The sequence below is a fragment of the Chiloscyllium punctatum genome, chromosome 30 (genome assembly GCF_047496795.1).
Source record: "Chiloscyllium punctatum isolate Juve2018m chromosome 30, sChiPun1.3, whole genome shotgun sequence".
In the NCBI taxonomy this organism is placed as follows: domain Eukaryota; kingdom Metazoa; phylum Chordata; class Chondrichthyes; order Orectolobiformes; family Hemiscylliidae; genus Chiloscyllium; species Chiloscyllium punctatum.
Window position 1 is genome coordinate 19800418 of NC_092768.1, and position 24873 is coordinate 19825290.

At 51.6% G+C, this 24873-nt stretch overlaps 1 protein-coding gene across 1 annotated transcript; it reads left to right on the forward strand.

Annotated features, from left to right (window-relative positions):
- The first annotated feature begins 1536 nt into the window (after positions 1-1536).
- On the forward strand, positions 1537-24366 carry LOC140455100 (tumor necrosis factor-like). The gene is made up of 3 exons (XM_072549763.1): positions 1537-1680; positions 22065-22143; positions 23957-24366. The coding sequence occupies exons 1-3, from the start codon at positions 1537-1539 to the stop codon at positions 24364-24366; spliced, it is 633 nt and encodes a 210-aa protein (XP_072405864.1).
- Positions 24367-24873: the final 507 nt, after the last annotated feature.

The window sequence follows — 24873 nt, forward strand, 5'->3', positions numbered from 1 at the left end:
CCGGGAGCTGGGGAAAATGGAGAAACAGGAATCTGGGAACTGGGGGACTCTGGGAGTTGGGAACAGGGCGAAACTGGGATCTGGGAACAGGGAGAAACTGGGAGCTGGGGAACAGGAAGAAACTGGGATCTGAGAAATGGGAGAAACTGGGATCTGGGGAACAGGAAGAAACTGTGAAATGGGGAACAGGGAGAAACTGGGATCTGGGGAACAGGAAGTCACTGGGATCTGGGAACAGGAAAAAACCGGGAGCTGGGGAACATGGAGAAACTGGAATCTGGGAACTGGGAGATATTGGGATTTGGAAACAGGGAGAAATTGGGATCTGGAAACAGGGAGTAACTGGGATCTGAGAACAGGAAGAAACTGGGATCTGGGAAGAGTGAGAAACTGGGATCTGGGGAAGAGGAAAAAACTGTGATCTGGGGAACAGGGAGAAACTGGGATCTGGGTAACAGGGAGTGACTGGGATCTGGGAACAGGGAGAAACTGGGATCTGGGAACTGGGATAAATTGGGAGCGGGGGAACAGGGAGAAAATGGAAACTGGGTTCTGGGGAACAGGAAGAAACTGGGAGCTGGGGAACATGGAGGAACAGGAATCTGGGAACTGGGGGACTCTGGGATTTGGGAACAGGGCGAAACTGGGATCTGGGAACAGGGAGAAACTGGGAGCTGGGGAACAGGAAAAAAGTGGGAACCGGGAGAAACTGGGATTTGGGGAACAAGGAGAAACTGGAATCTGGGAACAGGCAGAAACTGGGATCTGGGAACAGGGAGACAATGGGAGCTGGGGAACATGGAGAAACTGGAATCTGGGAACTGGGATCTAGGGAACATGGGAAAACTGGGGACTGGGAATGAGGAAAACTAGGATCTGTGGAAAAAGGTGAAACTGGGATACAGGGAACAGGGAGAATCTGGGCTTTGGAGAACAGGGAGAAACTGGGATCTGGGAACAGGGAGAAACTCAGACCTGGGGATCAGGGAGAAACTGGGATCTGGGGAACATGAAGACACTGGGAGTTGGGGAACATGGAGAAACTGGAATCTGGGAACTGGGAGACACTGGGAGCTGCGGAACATGGGAAAACTGGGATCTGGGAATGAGGAAAAGTTAGGATCTGGCAAAATGGGAGAAACTGGGATCCAGGGAACAGGGAGAAACTGCAATCTGGGGAACAGGGAGTAACTGGGATCTGAGAACAGGGAGAAACTGGCATCTAGGTGAAAAGAGAGAAACTGGGATCTGGGAACAGGGAGTAACTGGGATCTGGAGAACGGGGAGAAACTGTGATCTGGGAATAGGGAGAAACTGGGATCTGGGGATCAAGGAGAAACTGGGAGCTGGGGAACAGGAAGAAACTGGGATCTGAGAAACAGGGAGAAACTGGGATCTGGGGAACATGAAGAAACTGTGAAATGGGGAACAGGGAGAAACTGGGATCTGGGGAATAGGGAGAAACTGGGAGCTCGGAACAGGGAGAAAATGGAAACTGGGATCTGGGGAACATGAAGACACTGGGAGTTGGGGAACATGGAGAAACTGGAATCTGGGAACTGGGAGACACTGGGAGCTGCGGAATGTGGGAAAACTGGGATCTGGGAACAAGGAAAAGTTAGGATCAGGCAAAATGGGAGAAACTGGGATCCAGGGAACATGGAGAAACTGCGATCTGGGGTACAGGGAATAACTGGGATCCAGGGAACAGGGAGAAACTGGGACCTGGGAACAGGAAGAAATTGACATCTAGGGAACAGAGAGATACTGGGATCTGGGAACAGGGAGAAACTGGGATCTGGGGAATGGGGAGAAACTGGGATCTGGGAACAGGGAGAAACTCGGATCTGGGGATCAGGGAGAAACTGAGGTCTTGGGAACAGGAAGACATTAGGAGCTGGGAACAGGGAGTAACTGGGATCTGAGAACAGGAAGAAACTGGGATCTGGGTAACAGGAAGAAACTGTGATCTGGGGAACAGGGAGAAACTGGGATCTGGGGAACAGGGAGTGACTGGGATGTGAGAACAGGAAGAAACTGGGAGCTGGGGAACATGGAGAAACTGGAATCTGGGAACTGGGATCTAGGGAACATGGGAAAACTGGGATCTGGGAACGAGGAAAAACTAGGATCTGGGGGAAAGGGAGAAACTGGGATCCAGGGAACAGGGAGAAACAGGGATCTGGGAATTGGGAGAAACTGGGATCAAGGGAACATCAGAAAACTGGGATCTGGGAACGAGGAAAAACTAGGATCTGGGGGAAAGGGCGAAACTGGGATCTGGGAACAGGGAGAAACTCAGACCTGGGGATCAGGGAGAAACTGGGATCTGGGGAACGTGAAGACACTGGGAGTTGGGGAACATGGGAAAACTGGGATCTGGGAACGAGGAAAAGTTAGGATCTGGCAAAATGGGAGAAACTGGGATCCAGGGAACAGGGAGAAATTGCGATCTGGGGGACAGGTAGTAACTGGGATCTGAGAACAGGGAGAAACTGGGATCTGGAAACAGGGAGAAACTGGAATCTAGGGAACAGGAAGACACTGGGAGTTGGGGAACATGGAGAAACTGGAATCTGGGAACTGAGAGAAACTGAGATCAAGGGAACATGGGAAAACTGGGATCTGGGAACGAGGAGAAACTAGGATCTGGGGATCAGGGAGAAACTGGGATCCAGGAAACAGGGAGAAACTGCGATCTGGGGAACAAGGAGTAACTGGGATCTGAAAACAGGGAGAAACTGAGACCTGGGAACAGAAAGAAACTGGCATCTATGGAACAGAGAGAAACTGGTATCTAGGAACAGGGAGAAACTGGGATCTGGGGAACCGGGAGAAACTGTGATCTGGGGAACAGAGAGAACCTGGGAGCTGGGAACAGGAGAAACTGAGATCTGGGAAGCATGTAGAAACTGGGATCTGGAGAACAGGGAGAAACGGGGATCAGGAACAGGGAGAAACTCGGATCTGGGGGTCAGGGAGAAACTGGGATCTGGGGAACAGGAAGAAACTGGGAGCTGGGGAACATGGAGAAACTGGAATCTGGCAATTGGGAGACACTGGGATTTGGGAACAGGGAGAAATTGGGATCTGGGAACAGGGAGAAACTGGGATCTAGAGAACAGGGAGAAACTGGGGTGAGGGAAACCAGAGAAATTGGGATTTGGAGAACAGAGAGAAACTGGAATCTGGGAACAGGCAGAAACTGGGATCCGGGAACAGTGAGAAACTCGGATCTGGGGATCAGGGAGAAACTGGGATCTAGGGAATAGAAAGACACTGGGAGCTGGGGAACATGGAGAAACTGGAATCTGGGAACTGGGTGAAACTGGGACCTAGGGAACATGGGAAAACCGGGATCTGGGAATGAGGAAAAACTAGGATCTGGGGGAAAGGGAGAAACTGGGATCCAGTGAACAGGGAGAAACTGGGATCTGGAGAACAGGGGGAAACTGGGATCAGGGAACAGGGAGAAACTCAGACCTGGGGATCAGGGAGAAACTGGGATCTGGGGAACATGAAGACACTGGGAGTTGGGGAACATGGAGAAACTGGAATCTGGGAACTGGGAGACACTGGGAGCTGCGGAATGTGGGAAAACTGGGATCTGGGAACAAGGAAAAGTTAGGATCAGGCAAAATGGGAGAAACTGGGATCCAGGGAACAGGGAGAAACTGCGATCTGGGGAACAGGGAATAACTGGGATCCAGGGAACAGGGAAAAACTGGGACCTGGGAACAGGAAGAAACTGGCATCTAGGGAACAGAGAGAAACTGGGATCTGGGAACAGGGAGAAACTGGGATCTGGGGAATGGGGAGAAACTGGGATCTGGGAACAGGGAGAAACTCGGATCTGGGGATCAGGGAGAAACTGAGGTCTGGGGAACAGGAAGAAATTAGGAGCTGGGAACAGGGAGTAACTGGGATCTGAGAACAGGAAGAAACTGGGATCTGGGTAACAGGAAGAAACTGTGATCTGGGGAACAGGGAGAAACTGGGATCTGGGGAACAGAGAGTGACTGGGATGTGAGAACAGGAAGAAACTGTGATCTGGGGAACAGGGAGAAACTGGGATCTGGGGAACAGGGAGTGACTGCGATCTGGGAACAGGGAGAAACTGGCATCTAGGGAACAGAGAGAAACTGGGATCTGGGAACAGGGAGAAACTGGGATCTGAGGAATGGGGAGATTCTGTGATCTGGGGAACAGGGAGAAACTGGGAGCTGGGAACTGGAGAAACTGATATCTGGGGAACAGGAAGAAACTGGGAGCTGGGGAACATGGAGAAACTGGAATCTGTGAACTGGGAGACACTGGGATTTGGGAACAGGGAGAAATTGGGATCTGGGAACAGGGAGAACCTGGGATCTAGAGAACAGGGAGAAACTGGGATCAGGGAACCCAGAGAAATTGGGATTTGGAGAACAGGGAGAAACTGGAATCTGGAACAGGCAGAAACTGGGATCTGGGAACAGTGAGAAACTCGGATCTGGGGATCAGGGAGAAACTGGGATCTAGGGAACAGGAAGACACTGGGAGCTGGGGAACATGGGAAAACTGGAATCTGGAAACTGGGAGAAACTGGGATCAAGGGAACATGGGAAAACTGGGATCTGGGAACAGTGAGAAACTCGGATCTGGGGATCAGGGAGAAACTGGGATCGAGGGAACAGGAAGACACTGGGAGCTGGGGAACATGGAGAAACTGGAATCTGGGAACTGGGAGACATTGGGATTTGGAAACAGGGAGAAATTGGGATCTGGGAACAGGGAGTAACTGGGATCTGACAACAGGAAGAAACTGGGATCTGGGGAACAGGGAGAAACTGGGATCTGCGTAACAGGGAGTGACTGGGATCTGGGAACAGGGAGAAACTGGGATCTGGGAACCAGGATAAATTGGGAGCTGGGGAACAGGGAGAAAATGGAAACTGGGTTCTGGGGAACAGGAAGAAACCGGGAGCTGGGGAACATGGAGAAACAGGAATCTGGGAACTGGGGGACTCTGGGAGTTGGGAACAGGGCGAAACTGGGATCTGGGAACAGGGAGAAACTGGGAGCTGGGGAACAGGAAGAAACTAGGATCTGAGAAACAGGGAGAAACTGGGATCTGGGGAACAGGAAGAAACTGTGAAATGGGGAACAGGGAGAAACTGGGATCTGGGGAACAGGAAGTCACTGGGATCTGGGAACAGGAAAAAACCGGGAGCTGGGGAACATGGAGAAACTGGAATCTGGGAACTGGGAGACATTGGGATTTGGAAACAGGGAGAAATTGGTATCTGGAAACAGGGAGTAACTGGGATCTGAGAACAGGAAGAAACTGGGATCTGGGTAACAGGAAGTGACTGGGATCTGGGAACAGGGAGAAACTGGGATCTGGGTAACAGGGAGTGACTGGGATCTGGGAACAGGGAGAAACTGGGATCTGGGAACTGGGATAAATTGGGAGCGGGGGAACAGGGAGAAAATGGAAACTCTGTTCTGGGGAACGGGAAGAAACTGGGAGCTGGGGAACATGGAGGAACAGGAATCTGGGAACTGGGGGACTCTGGGATTTGGGAACAGGGCGAAACTGGGATCTGGGAACAGGGAGAAACTGGGAGCTGGGGAACAGGAAGAAAGTGGGAACAGGGAGAAACTGGGATTTGGGGAACAAGGAGAAACTGGAATCTGGGAACAGGCAGAAACTGGGATCTGGGAACAGGGAGACACTGGGAGCTGGGGAACATGGAGAAACTGGAATCTGGGAACTGGGATCTAGGGAACATGGGAAAATTGGGGACTGGGAATGAGGAAAACTAGGATCTGTGGAAAAAGGAGAAACTGGGATCCAGGGAACAGGGAGAATCTGGGCTTTGGAGAACAGGGAGAAACTGGGATCTGGGAACAGGGAGAAACTCAGACCTGGGGATCAGGGAGAAACTGGGATCTGGGGAACATGAAGACACTGGGAGTTGGGGAACATGGAGAAACTGGAATCTGGGAACTGGGAGACACTGGGAGCTGCGGAACATGGGAAAACTGGGATCTGGGAATGAGGAAAAGTTAGGATCTGGCAAAATGGGAGAAACTGGGATCCAGGGAACAGGGAGAAACTGCAATCTAGGGAACAGGGAGTAACTGGGATCTGAGAACAGGGAGTAACTGGGATCTGGAGAACGGGGAGAAACTGTGATCTGGGAATAGGGAGAAACTGGGATCTGGGAACAGGGAGAAACTCAGACCTGGGGATCAGGGAGAAACTGGGATCTGGGGAACGTGAAGACACTGGGAGTTGGGGAACATGGGAAAACTGGGATCTGGGAACGAGGAAAAGTTAGGATCTGGCAAAATGGGAGAAACTGGGATCCAGGGAACAGGGAGAAATTGCGATCTGGGGGACAGGTAGTAACTGGGATCTGAGAACAGGGAGAAACTGGGATCTGGAAACAGGGAGAAACTGGAATCTAGGGAACAGGAAGACACTGGGAGTTGGGGAACATGGAGAAACTGGAATCTGGGAACTGAGAGAAACTGAGATCAAGGGAACATGGGAAAACTGGGATCTGGGAACGAGGAGAAACTAGGATCTGGGGATCAGGGAGAAACTGGGATCCAGGAAACAGGGAGAAACTGCGATCTGGGGAACAAGGAGTAACTGGGATCTGAAAACAGGGAGAAACTGAGACCTGGGAACAGAAAGAAACTGGCATCTATGGAACAGAGAGAAACTGGTATCTAGGAACAGGGAGAAACTGGGATCTGGGGAACCGGGAGAAACTGTGATCTGGGGAACAGAGAGAAACTGGGAGCTGGGAACAGGAGAAACTGAGATCTGGGGAGCATGTAGAAACTGGGATCTGGAGAACAGGGAGAAACGGGGATCAGGAACAGGGAGAAACTCGGATCTGGGGGTCAGGGAGAAACTGGGATCTGGGGTACAGGAAGAAACTGGGAGCTGGGGAACATGGAGAAACTGGAATCTGGCAATTGGGAGACACTGGGATTTGGGAACAGGGAGAAATTGGGATCTGGGAACAGGGAGAAACTGGGATCTAGAGAACAGGGAGAAACTGGGGTGAGGGAACCCAGAGAAATTGGGATTTGGAGAACAGGGAGAAACTGGAATCTGGGAACAGGCAGAAACTGGGATCCGGGAACAGTGAGAAACTCGGATCTGGGGATCAGGGAGAAACTGGGATCTAGGGAACAGGAAGACACTGGGAGCTGGGGAACATGGAGAAACTGGAATCTGGGAACTGGGTGAAACTGGGACCTAGGGATCATGGGAAAACCGGGATCTGGGAATGAGGAAAAACTAGGATCTGGGGGAAAGGGAGAAACTGGGATCCAGTGAAAAGGGAGAAACTGGGATCTGGAGAACAGGGGGAAACTGGGATCAGGGAACAGGGAGAAACTCAGACCTGGGGATCAGGGAGAAACTGGGATCTGGGGAACATGAAGGCACTGGGAGTTGGGGAACATGGAGAAACTGGAATCTGGGAACTGGGAGACACTGGGAGCTGCGGAATGTGGGAAAACTGGGATCTGGGAACAAGGAAAAGTTAGGATCAGGCAAAATGGGAGAAACTGGGATCCAGGGAACAGGGAGAAACTGCGATCTGGGGAACAGGGAGAAACTGGGATCCAGGGAACAGGGAAAAACTGGGACCTGGGAACAGGAAGAAACTGGCATCTAGGGAACAGAGAGAAACTGGGATCTGGGAACAGGGAGAAACTGGGATCTGGGGAATGGGGAGAAACTGGGATCTGGGAACAGGGAGAAACTCGGATCTGGGGAACAGGAAGAAATTAGGAGCTGGGAACAGGGAGTAACTGGGATCTGAGAACAGGAAGAAACTGGGATCTGGGTAACAGGAAGAAACTGTGATCTGGGGAACAGGGAGAAACTGGGATCTGGGGAACAGGGAGTGACTGGGATGTGAGAACAGGAAGAAACTGTGATCTGGGGAACAGGGAGAAACTGGGATCTGGGTAACAGGGAGTGACTGCGATCTGGGAACAGGGAGAAACTGGCATCTAGGGAACAGAGAGAAACTGGGATCTGGGAACAGGGAGAAACTGGGATCTGAGGAATGGGGAGATTCTGTGATCTGGGGAACAGGGAGAAACTGGGAGCTGGGAACTGGAGAAACTGGAATCTGGGAACTGGGAGACACTGGGATTTGGGAACAGGGAGAAATTGGGATCTGGGAACAGGGAGAACCTGGGATCTAGAGAACAGGGAGAAACTGGGATCAGGGAACCCAGAGAAATTGGGATTTGGAGAACAGGGAGAAACTGGAATCTGGAACAGGCAGAAACTGGGATCTGGGAACAGTGAGAAACTCGGATCTGGGGATCAGGGAGAAACTGAGATCTAGGGAAGAGGAAGACACTGGGAGCTGGGGAACATGGGAAAACTGGAATCTGGGAACTGGGAGAAACTGGGATCAAGGGAACATGGGAAAACTGGGATCTGGGAACAGTGAGAAACTCGGATCTGGGGATCAGGGAGAAACTGGGATCGAGGGAACAGGAAGACACTGGGAGCTGGGGAACATGGAGAAACTGGAATCTGGGAACTGGGAGACATTGGGATTTGGAAACAGGGAGAAATTGGGATCTGGGAACAGGGAGTAACTGGGATCTGACAACAGGAAGAAACTGGGATCTGGGGAACAGGGAGAAACTGGGATCTGCGTAACAGGGAGTGACTGGGATCTGGGAACAGGGAGAAACTGGGATCTGGGAACCGGGATAAATTGGGAGCTGGGGAACAGGGAGAAAATGGAAACTGGGTTCTGGGGAACAGGAAGAAACCGGGAGCTGGGGAACATGGAGAAACAGGAATCTGGGAACTGGAGGACTCTGGGAGTTGGGAACAGGGCGAAACTGGGATCTGGGAACAGGGAGAAACTGGGAGCTGGGGAACAGGAAGAAACTGGGATCTGAGAAACAGGGAGAAACTGGGATCTGGGGAACAGGAAGAAACTGTGAAATGGGGAACAGGGAGAAACTGGGATCTGGGGAACAGGAAGTCACTGGGATCTGGGAACAGGAACAAACCGGGAGCTGGGGAACATGGAGAAACTGGAATCTGGGAACTGGGAGACATTGGGATTTGGAAACAGGGAGAAATTGGGATCTGGGAACAGGGAGAAACTGGGATCTGGAGAACAGGGGGAAACTGGGATCAGGGAACAGGGAGAAACTCAGACCTGGTGATCAGGGAGAAACTGGGATCTGGGGAACATGGAGAAACGGGAATCTGGGAACTGGGAGACACTGGGAGCTGTGGAATGTGGGAAAACTGGGATCTGGGAACAAGGAAAAGTTAGGATCAGGCAAAATGGGAGAAACTGGGATCCAGGGAACAGGGAGAAACTGCGATCTGGGGAACAGGGAATAACTGGGATCCAGGGAACAGGGAAAAACTGGGACCTGGGAACAGGAAGAAACTGGCATCTAGGGAACAGAGAGAAACTGGGATCTGGGAACAGGGAGAAACTGGGATCTGGGGAATGGGGAGAAACTGGGATCTGGGAACAGGGAGAAACTCGGATCTGGGGAACAGGAAGAAATTAGGAGCTGGGAACAGGGAGTAACTGGGATCTGAGAACAGGAAGAAACTGGGATCTGGGTAACAGGAAGAAACTGTGATCTGGGGAACAGGGAGAAACTGGGATCTGGGGAACAGGGAGTGACTGGGATGTGAGAACAGGAAGAAACTGTGATCTGGGGAACAGGGAGAAACTGGGATCTGGGTAACAGGGAGTGACTGCGATCTGGGAACAGGGAGAAACTGGCATCTAGGTAACAGAGAGAAACTGGGATCTGGGAACAGGGAGAAACTGGGAGCTGGGAACTGGAGAAACTGATATCTGGGGAACAGGAAGAAACTGGGAGCTGGGGAACAGGGAGAACCTGGGATCTAGAGAACAGGGAGAAACTGGGATCAGGGAACCCAGAGAAATTGGGATTTGGAGAACAGGGAGAAACTGGAATCTGGAACAGGCAGAAACTGGGATCTGGGAACAGTGAGAAACTCGGATCTGGGGATCAGGGAGAAACTGGGATCTAGGGAACAGGAAGACACTGGGAGCTGGGGAACATGGGAAAACTGGAATCTGGGAACTGGGAGAAACTGGGATCAAGGGAACATGGGAAAACTGGGATCTGGGAACAGTGAGAAACTCGGATCTGGGGATCAGGGAGAAACTGGGATCGAGGGAACAGGAAGACACTGGGAGCTGGGGAACATGGAGACACTGGAATCTGGGAACTGGGAGACATTGGGATTTGGAAACAGGGAGAAATTGGGATCTGGGAACAGGGAGTAACTGGGATCTGACAACAGGAAGAAACTGGGATCTGGGGAACAGGGAGAAACTGGGATCTGCGTAACAGGGAGTGACTGGGATCTGGGAACAGCGAGAAACTGGGATCTGGGAACCAGGATAAATTGGGAGCTGGGGAACAGGGAGAAAATGGAAACTGGGTTCTGGGGAACAGGAAGAAACCGGGAGCTGGGGAACATGGAGAAACAGGAATCTGGGAACTGGGGGACTCTGGGAGTTGGGAACAGGGCGAAACTGGGATCTGGGAACAGGGAGAAACTGGGAGCTGGGGAACAGGAAGAAACTGGGATCTGAGAAACAGGGAGAAACTGGGATCTGGGGAACAGGAAGAAACTGTGAAATGGGGAACAGGGAGAAACTGGGATCTGGGGAACAGGAAGTCACTGGGATCTGGGAACAGGAAAAAACCGGGAGCTGGGGAACATGGAGAAACTGGAATCTGGGAACTGGGAGACATTGGGATTTGGAAACAGGGAGAAATTGGGATCTGGAAACAGGGAGTAACTGGGATCTGAGAACAGGAAGAAACTGGGATCAGGGAAGAGTGAGAAACTGGGATCTGGGGAAGAGGAAGAAACTGTGATCTGGGGAACAGGGAGAAACTGGGATCTGGGTAACAGGGAGTGACTGGGATCTGGGAACAGGGAGAAACTGGGATCTGGGAACTGGGATAAATTGGGAGCAGGGGAACAGGGAGAAAATGGAAACTGGGTTCTGGGGAACAGGAAGAAACTGGGAGCTGGGGAACATGGAGGAACAGGAATCTGGGAACTGGGGGACTCTGGGATTTGGGAACAGGGCGAAACTGGGATCTGGGAACAGGGAGAAACTGGGAGCTGGGGAACAGGAAGAAAGTGGGAACAGGGAGAAACTGGGATTTGGGGAACAAGGAGAAACTGGAATCTGGGAACAGGCAGAAACTGGGATCTGGGAACTGGGAGACACTGGGAGCTGGGGAACATGGAGAAACTGGACTCTGGGAACTGGGATCTAGGGAACATGGGAAAACTGGGGACTGGGAATGTGGAAAAGTAGGATCTGTGGAAAAAGGAGAAACTGGGATCCAGGGAACAGGGAGAATCTGGGCTTTGGAGAACAGGGAGAAACTGGGATCTGGGAACAGGGAGAAACTCAGACCTGGGGATCAGGGAGAAACTGGGATCTGGGGAACATGAAGACACTGGGAGTTGGGGAACATGGAGAAACTGGAATCTGGGAACTGGGAGACACTGGGAGCTGCGGAACATGGGGAAACTGGGATCTGGGAATGAGGAAAAGTTAGGATCTGGCAAAATGGGAGAAACTGGGATCCAGGGAACAGGGAGAAACTGCAATCTGGGGAACAGGGAGTAACTGGGATCTGAGAACAGGGAGAAACTGGCATCTAGGTGAAAAGAGAGAAACTGGGATCTGGGAACAGGGAGTAACTGGGATCTGGAGAACGGGGAGAAACTGTGATCTGGGAATAGGGAGAAACTGGGATCTGGGGATCAAGGAGAAACTGGGAGCTGGGGAACAGGAAGAAACTGGGATCTGAGAAACAGGGAGAAACTGGGATCTGGGGAACATGAAGAAACTGTGAAATGGGGAACAGGGAGAAACTGGGATCTGGGGAATAGGGAGAAACTGGGAGCTCGGAACAGGGAGAAAATGGAAACTGGGATCTGGGGAACATGAAGACACTGGGAGTTGGGGAACATGGAGAAACTGGAATCTGGGAACTGGGAGACACTGGGAGCTGCGGAATGTGGGAAAACTGGGATCTGGGAACAAGGAAAAGTTAGGATCAGGCAAAATGGGAGAAACTGGGATCCAGGGAACAGGGAGAAACTGCGATCTGGGGAACAGGGAATAACTGGGATCCAGGGAACAGGGAGAAACTGGGACCTGGGAACAGGAAGAAACTGACATCTAGGGAACAGAGAGAAACTGGGATCTGGGAACAGGGAGAAACTGGGATCTGGGGAATGGGGAGAAACTGGGATCTGGGAACAGGGAGAAACTCGGATCTGGGGATCAGGGAGAAACTGAGGTCTGGGGAACAGGAAGAAATTAGGAGCTGGGAACAGGGAGTAACTGGGATCTGAGAACAGGAAGAAACTGGGATCTGGGAACAGGGAGAAACTCGGATCTGGGGATCAGGGAGAAACTGAGGTCTGGGGATCAAGGAGAAACTGGGAGCTGGGGAATAGGAAGAAACTGGGATCTGAGAAACAGGGAGAAACTGGGATCTGGGGAACAGGAAGAAACTGTGAAATGGGGAACAGGGAGAAACTGGGATCTGGGGAATAGGGAGAAACTGGGAGCTCGGAACAGGGAGAAAATGGAAACTGGGTCCTGGGGAACAGGAAGAAACCGGGAGCTGGGGAACATGGAGAATCAGGAATCTGGGAACTGGGGGACTCTGGGAGTTGGGAACAGGGCGAAACTGGGATCTGGGGATCAGGGAGAAAGTGGGAGCTGGGGAACAGGAAGAAACTGGGATCTGAGAAACAGGGAGAAACTGGTATCTGGGGAACAGGAAGAAACTGTGAAATGGGGAACAGGGAGAAACTGGGATCTGGGGAAGAGGAAGTCACTGCGATCTGGGAACAGGAAAAAACTGGGAGCTGGGGAACAGGGAGAAACTGGGATCTGGGTAATAGGGAGAAACTGGGAGCTTGGAACAGGGAGAAAATGGGAACTGGGGAACAGGAAGGATCTGGGATCTGGGGAATGGAGAGAAATTTGGATTTGGGATCAGGGAGAAACTGGGATCAGGGGAACAGGGAGACACAAGGATCTGGGGAACATGGAGAAACTGGGATTTGGGAACAGGGAGAAACTGGGATCTGGGGAACATGGAGAAACTGGGATCTGGGGAACAGGGAGATACTGGGATCTCAGGAACAGTGAGAAACTGGGAGCTGGGAACAGGGAGAAACTGGGAACAGGGAGAAACTGGGATTTGGGGAACAAGGAGAAACTGGAATCTGGGAACAGGCAGAAACTGGGATCTAGGGGACATGGGAAAACTGGGGACTGGGAACGAGGAAAACTAGGATCTGTGGAAAAAGGAGAAACTGGGATCCAGGGAACAGGGAGAATCTGGGCTTTGGAGAACAGGGAGAAACTGGGATCTGGGAACAGGGAGAAACTCAGACCTGGGGATCAGGGAGAAACTGGGATCTGGGGAACATGAAGACACTGGGAGTTGGGGAACATGGAGAAACTGGAATCTGGGAACTGGGAGACACTGGGAGCTGCGGAACATGGGGAAACTGGGATCTGGGAATGAGGAAAAGTTAGGATCTGGCAAAATGGGAGAAACTGGGATCCAGGGAACAGGGAGAAACTGCAATCTGGGGAACAGGGAGTAACTGGGATCTGAGAACAGGGAGAAACTGGGATCTGGGAACAGGAAGAAACTGGCATCTAGGTGAAAAGAGAGAAACTGGGATCTGGGAACAGGGAGTAACTGGGATCTGGAGAACGGGGTGAAGCTGTGATCTGGGAATAGGGAGAAACTGGGATCTGGGGATCAGGGAAAAACTGAGATCTGGGGAACAGGGAGACACTGGGACCTGCAGAACAGAGAGAAAGTGGGAGCTGGGGAGCATGGAGAAACTGAAATCTAGGGAACAGAGAGAAACTAGGATCTGAGTAACAGAGAGAAACTGGATTTGAGGAACAGGGAGACACTGGGATCTGGGAACAGGGAGAAACTGGGATCTGGGGAACAGGGACAAACTGGGATTTGGGAACAGGGACAAACTGGGATCTAGGGAACAGAGAGAAACCAGGAGCTGGGAACAGAGTGAAATTGGGAACAAGGAGAAACTGGGGTCTGGGGAAAAGAGAGAAACTGGGATCTGGGGAACAGGGAGAAACTGATCTGGGGAACAGGGAGAACCTGGGATCAAGGGAACAGGGTGATACTGGGATCTGGGGAACAGTGATAAACTGGGAGCTGGGAACAGGGTGAAACTGGGAACAGGGACAAACTGGGATCTGGGAACAGGGACAAACTGGGATCAAGAGAACAAGGCGAAACTGGGATCTGGGGAAAAGAGAGAAACTGGGAGCTGGGAACAGGGAGAAACCGGGAGCTGGGAGCAGAGTGAAATTGGGAACAAGGAGAAACTGGGATCTGGGGAACAGAAAGAAACTGGGATCTGGGGAACAGGGAGATACTGGGATCTGTGGAACAGTGAGAAACTGGGAGCTGGAACAGGGAGAAATTGGGATCTAGAGGACAGGGAGAAACTGGGATCAGGGAACCCAGAGAAATTGGGATTTGGGGAACAGGGAGAAACTGGAATCTGGGAACAGGAAGAAACTGGGATCTGGGAACAGTGAGAAACTCAGATCTGGGTATCAGGGAGAAACTGGGATCTAGGGAACAGGAGTACACTGGGAGCTGGGGAACATGGAGAAACTGGAATCTGGGAACTGGGAGAAACTGGGATCAAGGGAATATGGGAAAACTGGGGTCTGGGAATGAGGAGAAATTGGATCTGGGGAAAAGGGAGATACTGGGATCTGGGTAACAGGGAGAAACTGGGATCTGGCAACAGGGAGAAACTGGGATCAAGGGAACATGGGAAAACTGGGATCTGAGGAACAGGGAGAAACTGGAATCTGGCAACAGGGAGAAACTGGGATCAAGGGAACATTGGAAAACTGGGATCTGAGGAACAGGGAGAAACTGGGATCTGGGGAATGGGAGAAACTGAGATCTGGGGAACTGGGAGAAACTGGGATCTGGCAACAGGGAGAAACTGGGATCAAGGGAACATGGGAAAACTGGGATCTGAGGAACAGGGAGAAACTGGAATCTGGGGAACAGGGAGATAGTGGGATCTGGAGAACAGGGAGAAACTGTGATCCGGGGAACTAGGAGAAACTAGGATCTGGGGAACAGGGAGACACAGGGATCTGGGAACAGGGAGAAACTGGGATCAAGGGAACATGGGAAAACTGGGATCTGAGGAACAGGGAGAAACTGGAATCTGGGGAACAGGGAGATAGTGGGATCTGGAGAACAGGGAGAAACTGTGATCCGGGGAACTAGGAGAAACTAGGATCTGGGGAACAGGGAGACACAGGGATCTGGGAACAGGGAGAAACTGGGATCTGGGGATTAGGTAGTAACTGTGATCTGGGAAACAGGGAGAAACTGGGATCAGGGAGAAACTGGGAGCTGGGGAACAGGAAGAAACTGGGATCTGGGGAATAGGGAGAAACTGGGAGCTGAGTACAGGGAGAAACTGGGATCTAGGGAACAGGGAGAAACTGGGATCTGGGGAACGGGGAGAAACTGATCTAGGGAACAGGGAGAAACTGGGATCTAGGGAACAGGGAGAAACTGGGAACAAGCAGAAACTGGGATCTGGGGATCACGGAGAAACTGGGATCTGAGGAACAGTGAGAGACTGTAATCTCGGGAACAGGGAGAAACTGAGATCTGGAAACAGGGAGAAATGGGATCTGGGGAACTGGGAGAAACTGGGATCTGGGGATCAGGGAGAAACCAGGATCTGGGGAACAGGGAGAAACTGGGATCTGGCAACAGGGAGATACTGGGATCGGGGGAACAGGAAGAAACTGAGACCTGGGAACAGGGAGATACTGGGAGCTAGGGAACGGGGAGAAACTGGGATCTGAGGAACAGGAAGAAACCAAGATCTGGAGATCAGGGAGAAACTGGGATTGGGCAACAGGGAGATACTGGAATCTGGGAACAGGAAGAAACTGGGATCTGTGGAATAGGTAGTAACTTGGATCTGGGGAACAGGGAGAAACCAGGATCTGGGGAACAGGGAGACACTGGGATCTGAGGAACAGTGAGAGACTGTAATCTCGGGAACAGGGAGAAACTGGGATCTGGAAACAGGGAGAAATGGGATCTGGGGAACTGGGAGAAACTGGGATCTGGGGATCAGGGAGAAACCAGGATCTGGGGAACAGGGAGAAACTGGGATCTGGCAACAGGGATATACTGGGATCGGGGGAACAGGAAGAAACTGAGACCTGGGAACAGGGAGATACTGGGAGCTAGGGAACAGGGAGATACTGGTATCTGGGGAACAGGGAGAAACTGGGATCTAGGGAACAGGAAGAAACTGGGATCTGTGGATCAGGGAGAAACCGAGATCTGGGGATCAGGGAGTAACAGGGATCTGGCAACAGCGAGATACTGGGATCTGGGAACAGCAAGAAACTGGGATCTGGGAAATAGGTAGTAACTGGGATCTGGGTAACAGAGAGAAACTTGGATCGGGGAACAGGAAGAAACTGGGATTTGGGGATCAGGGAGAAACTGGGATCTGGGGAACAGGAAGAAACTGGATTCAGGGAGAAACTGGGAGCTGGGGGACAGGAAGAAACTGGGATCTGGGGAATAGGGAGAAACTGGGAGCTGGGTACAGGGAGAAACTGGGATCTAGGGAACAGGGAGAAACTGGAATCTGGGGAACGGAAAGAAACTTATCTGGGGAACAGGGAGAAACTGGGATCTAGGGAACAGGGAGAAACCGGGATCTGTGGAACAGAGAGGAACTGGGATCTGGGAACAGGGAGAAACCGGGATCTGGGGAACAGAGAGGAACTGGGAACAAGGAGAAACTGGGATCTGGGGATCAGGGAGAAACTGGGATCTAGTGAACAGGGTGAAACCAGGAACTGGGGAACAGGAAGACACTGGGACCTGGGGAACAGGGAGAAACTGGGATCTGGCAACAGGGAGATAATGGGATCGGGGGAACAGGAAGAAACTGAGACCTGGGAACAGTGAGATACTGGGAGCTAGGGAACAGGGAGAAACTGGGATCTGGGGAATGGGAGAAACTGGGATCTGGGGAACTGGAAGAAACTGGGTTCTGGGGATCAGGGAGAAACCGAGATCTGGGGATCAGGGACAAACTGGGATCTGGCAACAGGGAGATACTGGGATCTGGGAACAGGAATAAACTGGGATCTGGAGAATGGTTAGTAACTGGGATCTGGGTAACAGGGAGAAACTTTGATCTGGGATCAGGGAGAAAGTGGGATCTGGGGAATAGGGAGAAACTGGGATCTGGCAACAGGGCGAAACTGGGAGTTGGGGAATGGGGAGAAACTGGGATCTGGGAACAGGGACAAACTGGGATCTGAGGAACAGGAAATAACTGAGTTCAGGGAACACGGAGAAACTGGGATTTGGGGACAGGGAGAAACTGGAATCTGGGAACACAGAGAAACTGGGATCTGGAGAACAGGGAGAAACTGGGATCTGAGAACAGGGAGACACTGGGATTTTGGAACAGGGAGAAACTGGGATCTGGGAACAGGGGGAAACTGGAATCTAGGGAACATGGAAAAACTGGGATCTGGGAACACAGAGAAACTGGGATCTGGGGAACAGGGTGAAACTAGGATCCAGGGAACAGGGAGAAACTGGGATCAGGGGAATAGGGAGAAACTGGGATCAGGGGAACAGGGGGTAACTGGGATCTGAGAACAGGGAGAAACTGGGAGCTGGGAACAGGGAGAAACTGGGATCTGGGAAATAGGTAGTAACTAGGATCTGGGTAACAGGGAGAAACTTTGATCTGGGATCAGGGAGAAACTGGGATCTGGGAACATGGAGAAACTGGGATCTGGGGAACGGGGAGAAACTGGGATCTGGGAATAGGGACAAACTGGGATCTGAGGAACAGGAAATAATTGAGTTCAGGGAACATGGAGAAACTGGGATTTGGGGACAGGGAGAAACTGGAATCTGGGAACATGGAGAAACTGGGATCTGGAGAACAGGGAGAAACTGGGATCTGAGAACAGGGAGACACTGGGATTTTGGAACAGGGAGAAACTGGGATCTGGGAACAGGGGGAAACTGGGATCTAGGGAACATGGAAAAACTAGGATCTGGGAACACTGAGAAACTGGGATCTGGGGAACAGGGAGAAACTGGGATCAGGGGAACAGGGGGTAACTGGGATCTGAGAACAGGGAGAATCTGGGATCTGGGAACAGGGAGAAACTGGCATCTAGGGAACGGGGAGAAACTGTGATCTGGGGAACAGGGAGAAACTGGGAGCTGGGAACAGGGAGAAACTGTGATCTTGTGAACAGGGAGAAACTGGCATCTAGGGAACGGGGAGAAACTATAATCTGGGGTACAGGGAGAAACTGGGAGCTGGGAACAGGGAGAAACTGGAATCTGGGGAGCATGGAGAAACTGGGATCTGGGAACAGGGTGAAACTGGGAACTGGGGAACAAGGAGAAATTGGGATCTGCAAACAGAGAAAAACTGGGATCTGGGAACAGGGAGAAACTGGGATCTGGGGGACAGGGAGAAACTGGGATCTGGGAACAGGGAGTAACTGGGATCTGGGGAATGTGTAGACACTGAGATCTAGGGAACAGAGATAAATCAGGATCAGGGGATCAGGGTGAAACTGAGAGCTGGGGATCAGGGAGAAACTGGGATCTAGGGAACAGGGAGAAACTGGGATCTGGGGGACGGAGAGAAACCGTGATTTGGGGAACAGGGAGAAACTGGGAGCTGGGAACAGGGAGAAATTGGGATCTGAGGAGCATGTAGAAACTGGGATCTGGGAATAGGGAGAAACTGGGATCTGGGGAACAGGGAGAAACTGGGAGCTGGGGAACATGGAGAAACTGGGAACTGGGAACTGGGAGACACTGGGATTTGGAACAGGGAGAAACTGGGATCTGGGGAACAGGGGGAAACTAGGATCTGGGGAACAGGGAGTAACTGGGATCTGAGAACAGGGAGAAACTGGGATCTGGGAACTGGGAGAAACTGGCATCTAGGGAACAGTGAGAAACTGGGATCTGGGAACAGGGAGAAACTGGGAGCTGGGGAACAGGAAGAAACTGTGATCTGGGGAACAGGGAGTCACTGGGATCTGGGAACAGGGAAATACTGGGATCTGGGAACAGGGAGAAACTGGGAGCTGGGGAACAGGAAGAAACTGGGAACTGGGAACAGGGAGAAACTGGGAGCTGGGGAACAGGAAGAAACTGGGATCTGGGGAATCAGGGGAAACTGGGAGCTGGGAACAGGAAGAAAATGGGATCTGGGGAACAGAGAGGAACTTGGATTTGGGACCAGGGAGAAACTGGGATCTGGGGAACAGGAAGAAACTGGGGAACAGGGAGAAACTGGGATCTGGGGAACAGGGAGTCACAGGGATCTGGGAACAGGGAGAAACTGGGATCTGGGGAATAGGGGGAAACTGGGAGCTGGGGAATGGGGAGAAACTTGGATTTGGGACCAGGGTGTAACTGGGATCTGGGGAACAGGGAGAAACTGGAATCTTGGGAACAGGGAGAAACTAGGATCTGGGGAACATTGAGAAACTGGGAGCTGGGGAGTAGGGAGACACTGGAATCTGGGGAACAGGGAGAAACTGGGATGTGGGGAACAGAGAGTAACTGGGAGCTGGGGGACAGGGCAAAACTGGGATCTGGGAACAAGGAGAAACTGGTATCTGGTGAACAGGGAGAAACTGGGAGCTGGGGAATAGGGAGACACTGGGATCTGGGGAACAGGGAGAAACTGGGATCTGGGGAACAGAAACAAACTGGGAGTTGGGAACAGAGAGAAACTGGGATCTGGGGAACAGGGAGAAACTGGGAGAGGAAGATGTGCGTGTACGTTTTTCTATGTGAGCATTTGTGTGTGAGTGAGTCTGTGTGTGTGTTTCTGTGAGTCTGTATGTGAGTGAGTCTGTGTGCATGTGTATTTCTGTGAGTGTGTGTGTGAGAAAGAGCCTGTGTGTGTATTTCTGTATGTGTGTGAGAATGAGTCTGTGTGTGTGAGTCTGCCTGTGTGTATGAGTCTGTGTCAGTGTCAGTGAATCTGTGTGTGTGTGAGTGAGTCTGTGTGTGTGAGTGAGTCTGTGTGTGAGTGAGTCTGTGTGTGTGTGTGTGTGTCTGCCTGTGTGTGTGAGTGAATCTGTGTGTGTGTGAGTCTGTGTGAGTGAGTCTGTGTGTGTGTGTCTGTGTGTGTGTGTCTGTGTGTGTGTGTGAGTCTGTGTGTGAGTGAGGGAGTCTGTGTGTGTCTGTGCGTGTGTGAGTGAATGTGTGTGTGCGAGAGTCTGTGTGTGTGTGAGTGAGTCTGTGTGTGCGTGTGAGCCTGTGTGTGTGTGAGTCTGTGTGAGTAAGTCCGTGTGTGAGTGAGTGAGTCTGTGTGTGAGTGAGGGAGTCTGTGTGTGTGTGTGTGTGAGTGAGTCTGTGTGTGTCTGTGCGTGTGTGAGTGAATGTGTGTGTGCGAGAGTCTGTGTGTGTGTGAGTGAGTCTGTGTGTGCGTGTGAGCCTGTGTGTGTGTGTGTGAGTCTGTGTGAGTGAGTCCGTGTGTGAGTGAGTGAGTCTGTGTGTGAGTGAGTCTGTGTGTGTTTGTGTGTGAGAGTCTGTGTGTGTGAGTCTGTGTGTGTGTGAGTGAGTTTGTGTGTGAGTGAGTCTGTGTGTATGTGAGTCTATGTGTGTGTCTGTATGTGTGTGAGTGAGTCTGTGTGTGAGTGAGTCTGTGTGTGTGTATGTGAGTTTGTGTGAGTGAGTGAGTCTGTGTGTGTGTGTGTGAGTCTGTTTGAGTGAGTCTGTGTGTGGGTGTATGCGTGTGTGTGTGTCTGTGTGAGTGAGTGAGTCTGTGTGAGTGAGTCTGTGTGTGTGTGTGCCTGCGTGTGTGTGTGCCTGCGTGTGTGTGTGTGTCTGTGTGTGTGTGAGTCTGTGTGTCTGTGTGTGTGAGTCTGTGTGTGTGAGAGTGAGTCTGTGTGAGTGAGTCTGTGTGTGTGTGTGTGTGTGTGAGTGTGTCTGTGTGTGAGTGAGTCTGTGTGTGTGTGAGAGTGAGTCTGTGTGAGTGAGTCTGTGTGAGTGAGTCTGTGTGTGTGTGTGTGTGTGTGTGAGTGAGTCTGTGTGTGTCTGTGTGTGAGTGAGTCTGTGTGTGTGTGTGCCGGTGTATCTGTGTGTGTCGATGTGTCTGTGTGTGTGTGTGTCTGTGTGTGTGTGTGTGTGTGTGTGTGTGTGAGTCTGTGGGAATAGCCCTGGGGGAGGGTGCCCTAAGCCTGGGGAACTTGCCAGTCAGCGGTGGGCAGAGGGAGGGGGAAGGAAATGATGGTCCGAGAGTGAGCTGGTGGGATAGCCCGAACCACAAAGCCGGAGGCGGTGTTTCCATTTCACCGGCAGCTGAACTCATCGCTTCCATTCCAGCAGCTTTTATAAAGAGCTTTCCCTGCACTCTCTGACCCACAGAGAGAGAGAGGCTGACCCAGCGAGTTCCCTCCCAGAGAGAGAGAGAGACAGAGACAGAGACCCTCAGACAGAGCCTGAGTGGACCCGAGAGAGACTGAGCCCAGCGAGTTCCCTCTGCCCCCTGACAGCATGGACACTGAGGCCAAGTTCTTGGAGCTGGAGAATGGGGGGCTGCTGCCCATCAGGGAGTCAGGCTCCAACACAAGCTGTTTCTGGCGGGCTCTGTGTACACTCGCTGTCCTCGGCTTGTTGCTGCTATCGACCTTTCTCTTCCTGCTTCAGTTTGGAGTGCTCCCTCCAAACCAGGTGAGGATCAGCTCGGGGCTCGGGGATTGACTGGGGTGGTTGGCTGAGACCCTGTCTTTTCTCTGGAGTCTGAGAATCAGGGAGTGGATTTTACAGCAAACATCCCCATCCTGCTGACCCTGTACTGGGCTGAGAGTTGGGCCGAGTCTCACAGTTTGATCTCTCTCTGTTTGCAGGAAACACTGAACTCAACGCCTGCCCCAGGACAGAAAATGGAGAATTATTCAGCTGTGACAGGATTCCCTGTGAGGAACGGTAAGTGTCAGTCTAGCTCTGACTCTGATATCTATCTCAACCAACAACCCCCCCCCTCCACCTCCTCTGTGTCTCCCAGTCTCTACCCCCCCTCTCTGTGTCTCCCAGTCTCTACCAACCCCCCTCTCTGTGTCTCCCAGTCTCTACCAACCCCCCTCTCTGTGTCTCCCAGTATCTCCCGTATCTCCCAATCTCTACCAAAGCCCCACCCGTGTCTCCCAGTCAGTACCAACCCCTGTGTATCTGTGTGTGTGTGTCTGTGTCTCCGTCTCCCAGTCAGTACCAATCCCTGTGTGTCTGTGTGTGTGTGTGTGTGTGTGTGTGTGTGTGTGTGTGTGTCTGTGTGTGTCTCCCAGTCTCTACCCCCCCAGTCAGTACCAATCCCTCTGTGTGTGTGTGTGTGTGTCCCCAGTCAGTATCAATCCCTGTGTGTGTGTGTGTGTGTGTGTGTGTGTGTGTGTGTGTCTCTGTGTCCTCAGTCAGTACCAATCCCTTTGTGTGTGTCTTGTGGTCGTGTGTGTGCGTGTGTGTGTGTCTCCCAGTCAGTACCAATCCCTCTGTGTGTGTGTGTGTGTGTGTGTGTGTGTGTGTGTGTGTTTCTCCCAGTCAGTACCAACCTCTTTTTCTCGCTCGCGCTCTCCCCCCCCCCCCCCCGCTCCCCCCCCCACCACCCCCAACCCCCATCTCTGGTTTTCAAACTCTCTCTCTCGGCCTCTTCCAGTTTCTATCCGTCCTCTCTCTGTGATTGTTACGGGAAAGACTAAATGGCCATCTTTTCCATTTCCAGGTTTGCCCCAACTCCTGCAGCAGGTGGGGAGTGACCCCCAGCCGAGAATCGCAGCTCACCTGACAGGTACAGAACTGTTCTCAATGTGACCACATCCTCTAGAGAATAGGCCCCAGCAGCTGGGAGGGGGTCGGGAGAAGGTGGAGGGGTTGGGAAAAGGGATGCATACTGATGAGATTTTGCCTTCTCTGTACCTAAGAGGATTTGAGCCAATCAGCATAATGGCTAGTGGCAACATACCTCTATATGCTGGATTAGGAACAGTTGGGTTAATTGGGTGGCACTAAAACTCAATTGACTGGTTTTGGAATAACCAGCAAATACATCAGTGCTCAGTGGCAGAATATCTAATGCTGGTTGTGAGAAGGTTTGCACCAATCCCAAAAAAGATTATGATGGGAACGTGTTCCTGGTGGAAACTGGAACAAATGGGAGTGCTGGACAGGATAGGATTGGCCAGGTGGTCATGTCTGTCCTACTCTGGAACATCTTAGCTCGGTGCTACCTAGTTCCAACCCCTCCCCATGTCACCGTCACCCTCCACGGAGATGCCAGGTGAGATGTGGAGGGGATATTGTGGAAAAACCCTGACCCCACAGCCCACCTTAGGCAATCCCAGCAATCACCAGACTGTGTGCGAGTTATGAGGACCCTCATAACGTGACACATGTTACTCTAAGGCTTTCCTAATGTAATGCTTCAGATTGGACTCAAATGACTTTGAGTAAAGTCTCGTGCCTTGTTCAAACACAGATCAAAGCTTGCCACATGATTCAAGGGTGAGATCTCTGAAATGCTCATTTCTGACTCTGGTGAGCAAGTCTCCAATACAATTCCATCCGTCTGACCACAGCACCAAGGCCTCTCCACCCATTTAGGTGCAAGCAGGGAATGGTTCAGCACTTGGAAGGAGAGACCGGGGACTATTCCAGCAAGGGTCCTATTCGTTAGTGGGAAAACTAAACACAGCCAGTATGTTCAGGTGGGTAAAATATTCCATTCTTACGTTGTCCTGTCTTTCATCAGCATTGCAAACCAAAGGAGGGACCGTGATTTGGCAAAATGAGAGTGATTCCACCTTCACCGAGGGCCTGGAGTTCAGGGACAACCATCTCATCATCAAGAGGCCTGGACAGTACTTTGTCTACACCCAGGTGGTCTTCCACAGCATGGAGTGTCAGCCCCAGGCTGTTTACCTGAGCCACGAACTCTCCAAGCTGTCACCAAGTTATCCCGAGGAAGCCATTCTACTGAAAGCCACCAAATCCGCCTGCCACTCTCACCAACGCAAGGAGCCCTGGTACAAAACCTCCTACCAGGGAGCCATCTTTGAGTTCCTGGAGGGAGATCAGATCTTCTCCAGGGTTAACGAGGAGACAACGGGATATGTAGACACAGCCGAAGGGAAGACTTTCTTTGGAATATTTGCTGTGTAAATGAGGCCACTTTCATTGATGAACGCTGATCACAAATTTCAAATTGAACAGCAGTACAAGTTGATTGTCTTAGTTGGCCAAATGGATTGTGTTCTCTTTCTATTTATTTAAAGACGTGCAGCAAGAAAAGCTAACCAAATGTGTTGGGATGGGGTAGTGTGGGGCGTTATCTTTCAGGAACAAAGCTCTAATCAGAGTCCAGGCTTTGGTTCCATCTGGCAGAACAATCCAGAGGGACCGAATGGCCGAAGCATGTTCCTGGGATGGTTTTGTTCTGTTTCATTCTTTTCATGTTGGTTGATGATTCGCTGCTGGAGATGTAATTGATTGTGTTTGAGTGAACAGGCAAATAGCACACTCTCAGTACGCTGACCTGATTTTATTATTTAAGATAATGCTGTCATAACTAGTCTGTTAATTTATTTAATATTTCAATGATATTTAATGTCCATAATGGGATCTGAATGCGTACTCCTCAGGGAGAGAATAATACAACAATTCTTGTCA

Excerpts from the sequence above, each read along its gene's own strand:
- LOC140455100 (XM_072549763.1), top strand. The coding sequence starts at position 1,537 with ATGGAGAAACTGGAATCTGGGAACTGGGAGACACTGGGAGCTGCGGAA. Across the intron at positions 1,681-22,064 it reads TGGAGAAACTGCGATCTGGG|GAAACACTGAACTCAACGCC; the intron begins GTACAGGGAATA and ends CTCTGTTTGCAG. Across the intron at positions 22,144-23,956 it reads AGGATTCCCTGTGAGGAACG|CATTGCAAACCAAAGGAGGG; the intron begins GTAAGTGTCAGT and ends GTCTTTCATCAG.